Source organism: Phyllobates terribilis, unplaced genomic scaffold, assembly GCF_046119375.1.
Source record: "Phyllobates terribilis strain yellow unplaced genomic scaffold, ASM4611937v1 Scaffold_2__4_contigs__length_985480577, whole genome shotgun sequence".
In the NCBI taxonomy this organism is placed as follows: domain Eukaryota; kingdom Metazoa; phylum Chordata; class Amphibia; order Anura; family Dendrobatidae; genus Phyllobates; species Phyllobates terribilis.
This window is the reverse complement of record NW_027362762.1, coordinates 219,876,653-219,889,809: the sequence shown is the minus strand read 5'-3', so window position 1 is coordinate 219,889,809 and position 13,157 is coordinate 219,876,653. Positions and strand designations below refer to the sequence as shown.

Here is a 13,157-nt window from a genome sequence, read left to right as displayed (position 1 = left end):
ACTTAAGCGCTGACTATCTGACCACTTATTTCCTACAAAAAATCAATCTTATCAGTCAAGACATTTTTGTACAATCCCCTCAGAGTCTAGATCCCCTTCCCTCCCGCACCTCAAGTTCACTTTCCGTCTTTGAGCTGGTCATAGAAGAAGTGACCAGACTCCTCGCTTCTTCTCACCCTACAACCTGCAATAGTGACCCTATTCCCTCACATCTCCTTCAGTTCCTTTCACAAGCTGTCACTACCCACCTAACTAAAATATTTAAAGTCTCTCTTTCTTCGGGTATCTTTCCCTCTTCAATCAAACATGCCATCATAACCCCTTTACTTAAAAAGCCATCCCTGGACCAGAACTGCACTGCTAACTACAGACAGGTCTCTAATCTTCCCTTCATCTCTAAACTCCTGGAACGCTTAGTCGACTCCTGTCTAATCCGCTATCTCTCAGATAACTCTCTTATCGACCATTTACAGTCCGGTTTCCACTCCTCACACTGTACTGAAACTGACCTCACTGAGGTCTCTAATGATCTACTAACAGCTAAATCTAACTGTCACTACTCCCTGCTGTTTCTCCTTTATCTCTCTGCCACTTTTGACACTGTGGATCACCAGCTTCTCCTCACTATGCTTCCCTCTATAGGCCTCAAGGACTCCACTCTCTCCTGATTCTCCTCCTATCTTTCTGACGGTTCCATCACGGTATCTTTTGCCGGCTCTTCTTCCTCTAATCTTCCCCTTACTATCGGAGTTCCACAAGGATCAGTCCTAGGTCCTCTCCTCTTCTCCTTGTATACTGCCCCTACTGGACAAACCATCAGCAGATTTGGTTTCCAGTATCATCTCAATGCTGATGACACCAACTATACACCTCTTCACCTGACATAACCCCACTCTAATACAAAATACCAGTGATTGTATGTCCACTGTCTCTAACATCATGTCCTCCCTCTATCTGAAACTGAATCTCTCCAAAACTGAACTCCTTGTTCTTCCTCCCTCTACTAACCTACCTATACCTGACTTTGCAATTTCCTTGGGTGGTGCCACCATAACTCCCAAGCAGAAAGCTCATTGTCTTGGAGTCATATTTTACACAGAACTTTCCTTTTTTCCCCATATATAATCACTCACTTGCACCTTAAAAACATCTCCAGAATCCGACTTTTTCTCACCTGTGATACTGCAAAAACTCTTACTGTCGCTCTTATTCACTCTCGTCTGGACTACTGCAACTCTCTTCTAATTGGTCTCCCTATAAACAAACTCTCTCCTCTCCAATCAATTCTGAATGCTGCAGCCAGGGTCATATTTCTATCAGTCCGCTGAAAGATGCCTCTACCCTGTGCCAGTCATTGCATTGGTTACCCATTCACCACAGAATACAATACAAACTCATCTCTCTCACCCACAAAGCTCTCCCCAGTTCTGCACCTCCCTATATCTCATCCTTCATTTCTGCAACTGATCTAAGACTAACATCCTCCTTAATCTGAACCTCACATCTCCGTCTCCAAGACTTCTCTCATGCCGCCCTAGTTTTCCGGAATGCACTGCCCCAAACGATCCGACTAATATCAAGCCCCCATGTCTTCAAACGTACTTTAAAAACACATCTGTTTAGACAGGCCTATCACCTCAACTCACCAACCTAACTCTCCCCTGTTCCCTCCTAAATGTTAATCTTAATCTGCTCCTGACTATTCACATGTCTCCAGATCCTCCATGCTCCAAAAAGTACACAGTAACTGCACTTAGACAGATACTGGCTGATGACCATGTTCTACCTATTGTGTCCCCCCATTTCCATATAGATTGTAAGCTTGGGAGCAGGGCCCTCACTCCTCCCTCCTGTAACTGTTAAAATGTGATACATTGTATTGTTTATGTTGTCTGTATATGTCCCTACTTAATTGTAAAGTGCTTCAGAATATGTTGGCGCTATATAAATAAAAATTATTATTATTATATATCAGTCTACTCATCTCCCCGTGTGCTCTATAACATCCCACTTACAGATTTGACTGCATTTTAATGGTGACAGGTTTACTTTAAACTCTGAGTACACCTTTTTTTGCCTCCCAAGAAAAGAAACTTAAATCTTACATATATCGTATCCAAAAAATTATGCTTACCTCTCTAGTCATTAGACATTCAGTCTCAAAAACTACATTAATCTGTCACCAATAATGTTTGCTGTGCCTATAAAAGCCCATGGGAAGGGGGAAAGAGAAGCTAGAGGGAGGAAAAGGAAGCACGTGCACAGAGAGAAAGGCACATAAGAGACTTCTGATGCAGAGGGAAAAACTGCTAAAAATACCAATCGTATGATGGCGAAAAAAAACTGTTATTGTCATATGAATGACAGCCTGTTCTGGAAGTTATCAGAAAGTACAATTATCGTTTAATCTCCAAACATTTATAAATGCTTAAATAAAGCAAACAACACTGATATAGGCTGGTTATAAAGAAAATAAGTTTTATTCCCTAAATCAGCCAATCATTACCTCCCCAAAGGTGGAAAATTACCCAGCGTTAATTGCTTAAATGCACTTTAAATTTCCACGTGCTCTTTCATTATAAACCTTGAATAAAAGGTCACCAGTCTTACCCATATATTTTCGGCTCATTACGGCACATTACCGAATCTAATTTAATGGGAATTCAGAAGCAAAAACACTTTCATGCTGAGAGGTGTTGGGTCTCTGTGTGCTTTGCTTTAATGAGCTTGTTTGCTTGGGAGTTATACAATGTACAATTATTCAGTGACCCTCTTCCTTCTTCAGCAGTAAATTCTCCATGTAACTAGAAATAATCCTTTTTTAAGAAATACTTGAAATCATGGGGCTAATAACCCACAACAACATCATCTATCTTACAGAAATGAGTTGACTGTCCGAAACTTACATAGTGTAATAAATGAAATTTCATTCCAGCATTCGAGAACATATAAGACACCATGGTCTTATTTATAGCCCATGACCAAGGGGAAATAATTCACAGTGATACAAAGAAAACTCTCTTTATAATAATTGAATCAATACTAACAGTTCAAAGCAAACTGAACAAAACTATTCTGAGCTCAGCTTATTCACAAATGCATAAAAGGCTTGTCCCCATTTAAAATATTATTCGCTCATAGGTTCAGAGACATATAAAATAAACTGAACTTGAACTCAATCTCTTCTGGTTAGTTAATGCCCCTTCATCCACTGCAGCTCTAGTCTTTGTTGATCGGCTGCAGGGGTGACCGTACTGCCGCCAATCACTGAGCTCAGAGGCTCTACTGATGGAGATGGCCAAGCCACTAAGCCAAGTGATTGGCTATTAACACAACATCACTCCTTCAACCTATCAACAAAGATCAGAGCAACGGCGGAGAGGCATCGCTGGACTTAGGGAGAGTGAGTAAATGCTCAATTTGGAGTTTCGTCTCTGAGCCTTTGGGCACAGAATCTCCTTCATAGAGCCCCATACAGTGGAACAGAGAATCCCTGGGTCATGGATTTTAAAGCGAATGTGTTGTCAAAAAATGATCTATTGTTTATATCAGTATTTTATGTTTAATGTATTTTTTTTTGCTTTAGGACATTTTCTGATGACTAATCAGCTTTCATGCCTACTTCCCATGAAAAATTTTGGTTTCCCTTTAAGACCACTCGCTAGATCAGCTGTACCAACAGCAATATTTTATTAAAAAGTGTTTTATATGGACAAAGAGGTTAAAAGTTATGACAGTTGCTTAAATGGTGCTAGAATGAACATGGCACCTTTCAACAATTCCAACAATCATTTGGGAAAAACAGTGATTTATTCTGGCCCAAGGCTACTACAAAATCTGAGGAATTTGCATGAAACTAATTGTGCTTACAGTACCAGAGTATTGGGGTGTCTTCACAAGTTTTGGCGCTTACTGACTCACTCGATAGCAGATATGGGGGGGAAATAAGGATTGAGCATGATGCACTTCAACATTTCTGGTTACTTGCTCTTATGGGAGATGAGCTGCTTCTAATAGTGTCCAGTAGCAGCTTTTTCTTCCTCTCCAAATTAAAATAACTTTTTTTTTTCACATTACTAAAGATTACTAATGCAGTTGACTGTAAATCTTTTACACAATTAGTTGAACATTGCAATATTGTACACATTATTGAGGAAAGTAAAATCCATCCGTGCAGCCACATTACCTGGTACAGCATGACTGGTTCAACCTCGTAACCAAGCATATCGGCAAATTCTTTAGCAATAACACTTTTACCACACCCCTAAAAAGACAAAAGTGATAGCATCCATAATAAGGCAGTCAGAAGCTTAGCAATTTTGAAATAACTGAAAATGTACATGTGATGTCATCTACAGTCTGAGGTCCTAGCAGCCCATAAAACTTTTTACAATTTTCTATTGTGGCATCACAAAACTTGGTGAACAAAGGCATGGTAAATATGTTTCTTATCATTATCAGACTCAAGACCTAATGTATATTTTGGACTAAAACTTTGTTTTTACCAAGAAAAATCTTTCTAAAAAGTTTGCGCATCTTATAGTCCACAGGTAGGTTCCTATGATCAAGGAAAATGCTGACAGCATCGTTCCAGATTATTGAGAGAAGGATGCAACGAAACAGTCCTCTCTCTCTCTCTCTCTGCGGAGATCAATTTCATTTTGCACAAAAACTTTCTATCAAATTGATTTAGGCCAGAATTTTGGAGTAATCGCTTTGTTGAATCGAGGATAGTGTGCAGGCTTGCAGCAGAGGTGTGCATGTGTGTTGGTGTAGCAGAAGTGTGTATGTGTTGGTGTAGCACAGGAGTGTATGTGTTGGTGTAGCAAAGGTTTGTGTACTGATGTAACAGAGCTGTGTGTGTAGCATAACTGTGTGTGTGTAGCATGTGTGTGTGTGTAGCAGAGCTGTGTGTGTGCGTAGCAGAGCTGTGTGTGTGCCAGAGCTCTGTGTGTGTGTAGCAGAGCTGTGTGTGTGTATGTGTAGCAGAGTTGTGGGTGTCGCAGAGCTGTGTGTATGTCGCAGAGCTGTGTGTATGTCGCAGAGCTGTGTGTATGTCGCAGAGCTGTGTGTATGTCGCAGAGCTGTGTGTATGCCGCAGAGCTGTGTGTATGCCGCAGAGCTGTGTGTATGCCGCAGAGCTGTGTGTTTCAATATTTAGCAGAGTATGTTGTGTATATACAGCAGAATTTGGCGTGTTTGTTATCTGCAGGCAGTAGTGTTGTGTATATATATGTGAACTAAGGAAAGTGTCCAATGCTGTAAAGCTAAATGTGTATAATAAACATGCTGCAGAGAAAAACAAATAATAGATCTATTCGCTCCAAATTCTATTAAGTGCATTACAATTAGTGATATTGACCCCTCCACTTTAAACTGCAAGGGAATAGTAGGAAATATGTTTATCCTATTTTCTGCTAATACAACCTAGAAGGAGTCTTATAGTAAGGTGTGTCCTATAATCTGAAAAACATAATTATCTATTTTTATAAAAGGCTTAAAGTTGCAGAAAAGTGGATATGGAATGACTGATTTAATCTCCATTTCTTCACTGATACGCTACTTATTCATTGTGTGGAGAAACAAAATCTTTCTTGTTATAGGTGAATGTGAACAACATTCGTTTTTTTAATTATATACAATTTACCTTTCCTCCAATCAGGCACATGTCTTTGACCATATGGGACTGCATCATCTCAGCCAATAGCTGGTCATGTGTACAGGTTCTAATGAAGTGGGATGACCTGGAATGTAACTGCAATGGCCGTGTACCTGCTGTCACCTGTGGGGAAAAAATATGCACCTTAAAGCCAAATAAATGAAACCAACAGGATAATAAAGACACAAAAGTAATAGTACAAAGTCTCATTTATTTCACTAATTTTAGTACATGATGTGTCCTCTGTGTGATGCAGTTGGTTACTTGACTCTTAGACATTAATTCCACCAGATTCCAGCACATCTTTTTTATTTCTTGTTACAAAAAATGACTTTGATCACATCTATGTTTTTGTCGCACAATCCATATTTCTTGCTTGTGACGTCGTCATAGAACAGAGGTTTTTTATTAGGTTAAAATACAGAAAGCTTCCAGGACACTACGATAATACAAGCTGGTATATTGTACCAAAAACCTTTTGTTTTGGTGTACCTAAAATAATGGCAGGATGCAAGGTCTTGTGGTAACACTCCATCTGCACTGAAAAACTACTTCTGCAGAACTTGCAGCAGTTAAGTCACCGCTTAATGTCAGTGTTCATTATACCTTCAATTGGATGAAGTATTTCTGGCCAAACAGATGCAAATTACCCCTAAAATATCACTTTAGGTGGATATTTTGGGGCTTGTTGGATGTGGTCAAGTCAAAGAGGTTCGGATTGCACTCCAAAGAGAGTTTCATAAGAAAGTAACTTTTTTTCTACTCATCTACAGTCAAGTCTTGGAGTTTTTTGGCCCAAAGGAAAAAACATCTTTTTGACAAGTAAAAATTGCTTCTAGTCAGGTCGACTAGTCCTGCAGTCACATTTCCAAAATCAGTAGCACATCATTGAGGCATGTACATTGACCCCATGTCGTCTCTCTTTTGATATCCCCACTTGTATTTTCATGCATGATATTGATTATTTTCCAAAATAAAAGCACCGTATAATCTTGCAGATTTGCTTATCTTTTACTTCCACGGTATCTTTTACAGAAGTTTCTGCTGCACACTTTGCTGAATGCGCTTTTGGAATTCTTGAAACACTAATTTTCCTCACCTACTAGTTTTGCAATTTCCTGAGTCAAAATTTCAGTATTATATTTTCAAGGTAATAATTTTGGAAAGCTTTGGGGAGTGATATCTTTTTAGCAACAAAAAATAAAAAGCGTAAAAAGTACAATTACAACCTTAATGAGAAGTAACTTAAATCAGTATGAAATAAACAGAAAATAATACTGTAATCTTAATGAATACCTCTCACAAACTTTGACCTACACATCTGTATGTACTGCATTGTCAGGGCGATAATATACTCAACAACCGCAGTCTTCTCCAGGTTCCAGCGCCGCTCTGCTCCTCCCCTGAGTGACATCACTGCTCCTCCCAAGTGACATCACTGCTCCTCCCCTGAGTGACATCACTGCTCCTCCCCTGAGTGACATCACTGCTCCTCCCCTGAGTGACATCACTGCTCCTCCCCTGAGTGACATCACTGCTCCTCCCCTGAGTGACATCACTGCTTTTCAGACTCTCCAGGTCATGCTGCGCTCTGTATGACCCAGAAGTGGCTTTTACAATGTAAGTCTATGGAGCATCAGAAAGAGGCCGACACACAGAGCATGGAGTGAGCCAGATAGTCTGAAGAGCTATGATGTCACTCAGAAGTGGAGCAGAATGGCGCTGGATGATGGTGGTAGGTGGGCATATTAGCACACACACACACACTACTGTACATATACAGGTTTAGGTAAAAAAAAAAAAAAAAAAAAAAAAAAAAGCTCATGAGTGGACTTCTTTAAAGGGGTTGTCCAGTGAAAACACCTTAACACCTATTAATAAGACAGGCTATAACTGGTTGATCGGTGGGTGTCCTACCGCTGGGACTGGCAACAATTGGCAGATCAGGTAATTTTTATCCCTGATGGGACACCTTTAGGCTATGTGCCCACGATGCAGAAATGCTGCATATTTTTTACGCTTCTCCCTGGCAGGAAAAATGCATGCGACTTTTACATGCGTTTTTCCCGCCAGGTAGAAGCGTTTGTGAAGCGTTTTTGCATGCATTTCGGCATGCGAGTTATCAAGCGCTTTTCCAAGCGATTTTAGCATCACTTGGAAAAGTGCTTGACAACTTGTTCACACTATATAAATCCATGCAACCGGCATGGATTTATAGTAGTGTGACCAAGTTAATTAAAAAAAAAGAATAAGAATGGTAAAAAAAAAAAAAAGATTATACTTACCTTCAGATGTCCTCCCGATGTGATCTCCGCCGCGTCCGATGTCTTGCACTGCTCGCGGTGGTGTGAAGGATCTGCGGTGACGTCATTCAGTCATGTGTCAGGTCACATGACTCAATGACGTCATGGCAGGTCCTTCACAACAATGCGAGCAATGCAAGAGACCGGACAAAACACCGGGAGGACATCGGAAGGCAAGTATAATCTTTATTTTTTATTTTAAATTCTTTTTTTTACAGTTTCTATGGTACCCAGGTCTGGATGAGAGTCTCCTCTCCTCCAGACCTGGGTACCATCCGCACATTGAACCGTGTGATATCCGCTTATCCACATGTAGTGATGCGGATGTCACGCGGTCCAATGAAAGTCAATGGCGGCGATTACGCTGCGTGTCTGCAAAATTTATGGACATGCTGTGGATTTTTGAGTGCAGAATAAATGCTGCGGAAAAATCCGCAGCATGGGCATTGACATTGCGGCTTGTCATTGGGGACCATGGGGGGGCGGATTACCAAGCGTTTACGCTGCGTAAATTCCGCAGCATAAACGCTTGGAAAATGCTTTGTGGGCACACAGCCTTATATGGTTTCAAAATGGAGTGCTAAATGTAACACCTGACCAAATCTCCATTCACTCTATTTAGGGCTGCCAGGAAGAGCCGGGCACACCGCTCGGAAGCCCCATAGGAAATGAATGGAGCATGCACAATGGGCGTCCTTTCTAACAGGGATAAAATATATTTCATTCTGCCAATTGGTGCAAGTCGATGTAGTCAGACCCCCACCTATCAACAAGTGTATAGGTGATAACTTCTTTTCATCGGACAACTCCTTTAACTAAAAGGCAAAGAAAAATCTGGACATGGAAAAAAAAAGGCATTGACAAGTCCAGACATGAGCCAGCCAATGGCAGGGAGGAATAACGCTGAATTGTATGCCACAATTAATTTGCACAGTACTGTGGTATATCCACTTGCTTTAATAATAATTTTCATTTGGAATAACCTTTATTTTGCAGGACATCTTTGCATTAAAGAGCGTACTCAACACTTTTCAATATAGTGACCAAAAGTCTAACCTGAACTCATGTGCAAACCATGTTCATTTTATATACGAGGGTCAGTCAATAAGTAATGCCTCCTATTTTTTTTCTCCTTTTAATTGGCAAGAAATTCAAATGCAATTACATAGGTTGAAAACCACAACATTAACGATTAATTTGTCACTTTTCAATATAATCTCCATCCATTTCCCACGTCTCGTTCCACCGTTTAACAAGGGCATGTATTCCAGCATGGTAAAAAGCATTCTTGGGACCCACCGTGCACAAACTTTTCTGTATCCCAGTTGTCCAATAATTTTCATCACACTGCCTTTACTGAGGCAGATAATGCCACACAATTCATCTGCAGTCACCCGGCGGTCACCACGAATGATGTCATCGACTCGCTGAATGTAGCTTGGAGTCACTGCGGTTACTGGCCTGCCAATCCACATTTTGTCAGCTAACGGTGATGGCCCTTCAGCTGTGTTACAGCGACGAACCCATCGTCTAACAGTACTGACATCCACTGTTGCATCACCGTACACATTTTTCAGTCTCTCATGAATTCGATTGGGTGTTTCACCTTCAGCATGCAAGAATTCAATCACAGAACGTTGTCTAAGACGAACATCGATGTCAGCCATTTTGAAAACGGATACAGTCCTGCCACCTGTTGGTGCAGGAAGTTGCAATTGCTGTGGATTCGAGAAGAAGGTTTGAGGATTTGTGCCAAATTCGAATATTTAACATAACTACCTTATTTAAGGAGAAAAAAAATAGGAGGCATTACTTATTGACTGACCCTCGTAGATCCTCAAGCAAGGCAATAACACATTAGTAAATTGTGTACATTAATATCCCTAAAAAGTGACTAACTGAATACACATTGTACACAAACATATATAAATAATTCCACCTGTATTGTGATGTCCTTGTCACTAGTCTGAATATGGACTGAAGCCAAGAGGCCATCAGCATTCTGATCTGGATCCACTTTTACAATTTTTAGGGAAACAGGAGACCATCCTGAGTCCAGCAGATCAAATCTCTAAAATAAAATGAAAAAAAAAAAAATCTCAACATTAGGATAGCAAAACATAAACAACATAAAAATATTATCAGATCAACCATTTTACACAAACATAACACAATACACTACACTACAGTTCAGTGATATATATGGATGCTACGAGTTCACTTTTCCTCAACTATGTACATGTAACGAGGGAGTCAATCCCAGGACGACCCCATCCCATAACTCTTAGCATGTTGGGTAAAGTATAGGGAGTTTAGGGAACATAAAGCAAGCACTTAAAGCAAATGGACACCTTTGAGGAACATTTTTTATTCAAATACATGCATATTTAACTAAAAATCATTTTTACAATAGAGTTTAATTAAAAATTTTAAGCTCTTCAGCTTCTGGGCAACACTGAACACAGCTAATTGCAGAATGTGTTAAATGTGAGTTCGTTCTGACATCAAACATCTTTCTTCTCCTGAAGCCCTTTCAGCTTAATTTGAATGTGGTCATAAATTTGCTTAAAATCCTTAGTGTTGGAACGATAGCTACAATGCCCAGTAGGGTCTGATAATGTCCACCATGCTGCTGCTTCTAAAGGTGTGCTACAGAGGTAAAGGTGATGATAAAAAGGAGGAACAAGGAGCAAAATGGTAAAGAGCAATAGGAATTTTAATAATTAAGTTCAATAAATAAACATCATCACATAGGTAATATAGTCATAGCATGGAACGACAGAAAAGTGCATACTATCCGGAACACCCAGTACTCATAAGCTCTTAACTCCCAGACCATTGCATTGAGTAAAGGCAAGGAAGATGGGAAAGAGCACGGCAGGCAAAAAAGAAGAAATCAAATATAAACCAGGGGTACACACAATATCCATTTAAGGCAGGAGTCTGCCATAATAACATGTAGCCCTGGTCAGTAAGCAACAAATGCCTTACCAAGGGATAGATGGAGAGCGCTGGGAAGGTGGTAACCCGTGGTAAGAAGGAGCCCCAACGTACGTAGGGCGGGTATTCAAAGGTCCTCATTCCTAGTTACAACTAAGCCTCTTGAGAAAGCCAACAAACTGCTAGGCGAAACGTACGTTGGGGATCCTTGTTACCACGGTTTAACCACCTTCCCAGCGCTCTCCATCTATCCCTTGGTAAGGCATTTGTTACTTACTGACCAGGGCTACATCTTATTATGGCAGACTCCTGCCTTAAATGGATATTGTGTGTACCCCTGGTTTATATTTGATTTCTTCTTTTTTGCCTGCCGTGCTCTTTCCCATCTTCCTTGCCTTTACCCAATGCAATGGTCTGGGGGTTATGAGCTTATGAGTACTGGGTGTTCCGGATAGTATGCACTTTTCTGTCGTTCCATGCTATGACTATATTACCTATGTGATGATGTTTATTTATTGAACTTAATTATTAAAATTTCTATTGCTCTTTACCATTTTGCTCCTTGTTCCTCCTTTTTATCATGTTCTTCGGAGTTGGTATATTTAGGCTGATTCTGGCACTGTCCAACTGTATCAGCCATGTTTCTTTCTGCCTTTTTTACACATAGGGCCGTTCTGTATGTTCTAAAGAGGTAAAGGTGAGCAGTATCGCTTCTATTTGTGTGCAGTGTATGGTAGACATCATAGCAGTTCGTTTTTGCTTATTACCTTGAAGAAAACCAATATTTGGAGGGTGGGAAACTAGTCATGTCATATATATATTTTGCAATTTTCAAAAAAAAATTAAAACAGAAAGATAATCAACTTTTGCAGTGACAGTTTGAGAGAGGTCTTATTTTTGGATGACCTTAACCACAACATGTAACATTTGGTTGTGAATTTACTGTGAAGTAAATTTAACAAAAATACTTAAAGAAAGCGAATCCCTTTAGTTTTCCCCAGCAGAACATCTTTAAAGCTGGAATATTCTTGGACAAGCAAATCATCAAGATTCGTTGCTGGCATCTCCTTTTGAAATTGCTCTCTAATAACGTATGATATCTGCTTGATATGATAAAAGCCTGGAGACGCTGCAGACCATGGTAGCTCATTTAGGCCATACAGGTTGTTCACAATAGGAAGAGCAAAATGCGGCCTGGCATTGATGAACCACTCATTCTAACACAAAATCAATGTAATGGCAGAGCTGCTAATGGACCTTTAATGAAGACTGGAGGGGACCAGCTACCATACATTAACCCAGCCCACACCATAATTCTGGGAGTAGGATCGGTGTGACATTCACTCTTGAAAGGCTGTTTGTGGCATTGATAATGTGGTCTCCACACCAATCTCCAACTATCTCGGCATCAAAGACAAAAGCGAGACTCATCCCTGAAGATAGACCTCCATTCTAGTTTCAGATCTCCATCTGAAGACAGTGTGAGCAACACAATGAAAAGGTCTTCATGAGGGATCACCACATCAATCCTACTCCTGGGATTATTGTATGGATAAGCATAATGTATGGTAGTCGGACACATCTGGTTTTCTCTACAGGTACACTAACAGCACAGTGTTACATTGATCTGATGGTGGAACAAGTGGTATCAATAATTGTCAAAGTGTCCCCGGAGACATTTTTCATCATAACAGTGCCAGGCTGCATGTTGCTCATGCTACGGCGAGCAGCCTGCATGGCCTATACGTGCTACCATGGCCTCCAGCACAGGCCAAGGCCTTGCCTCCCGCGAATATGACTGGGACATCATTGGTCGGCAATTAAAAAGGGAGCTGCCAGTAGCGGATTCTAATGACTTGTGCCCAAGTGCATTCAGCGTGGCAGAACATTCCTCAGACAACCATTAATAACCTCAATGTAGTTTCCATTTTTTCATCATTTGCATTTCATTAACATGTCTATCGATTCTGTGATTTCCTTAACTCCATGACTTTTCCTTCTTGGTGTTGCAATTTCAATGCTGAGGAATGCATCTCCAAAGATTACATTTTAGTGCAGACTATTATTTTATTTGGAAAAATGTACCTTTAACGTGTCCTCTACGGCCGTTCTGCCTTCTTTTCCCAACATCACAGTGTAAGGATAAAGTCTCTGAATGACTTGTTGGGAAGACATTGTGGAGAACACATTCTTCGGTCATAAAAAGAAAAATAGAATAGGTGTTAGTCTGACATACTGGACAACGCAGCAGGATG

The 13,157-nt window shown here is 40.4% G+C and overlaps 1 protein-coding gene across 1 annotated transcript in view; it reads right to left on the bottom strand.

Moving 5' to 3' along the window:
- VWA8 (von Willebrand factor A domain containing 8) overlaps positions 1-13,157 on the bottom strand; it is a 524,780-nt gene that overhangs the window by 340,545 nt on the left and 171,078 nt on the right. Inside the window, exons 10-13 of the mRNA XM_073663915.1 lie at positions 12,988-13,092; positions 9,902-10,033; positions 5,648-5,782; positions 4,187-4,264 (exon numbers count right to left, since the gene is read on the bottom strand). Coding sequence (XP_073520016.1) covers positions 4,187-4,264; positions 5,648-5,782; positions 9,902-10,033; positions 12,988-13,092 — 450 coding nt within the window. The remainder of the gene's footprint in view (positions 1-4,186; positions 4,265-5,647; positions 5,783-9,901; positions 10,034-12,987; positions 13,093-13,157) is intronic.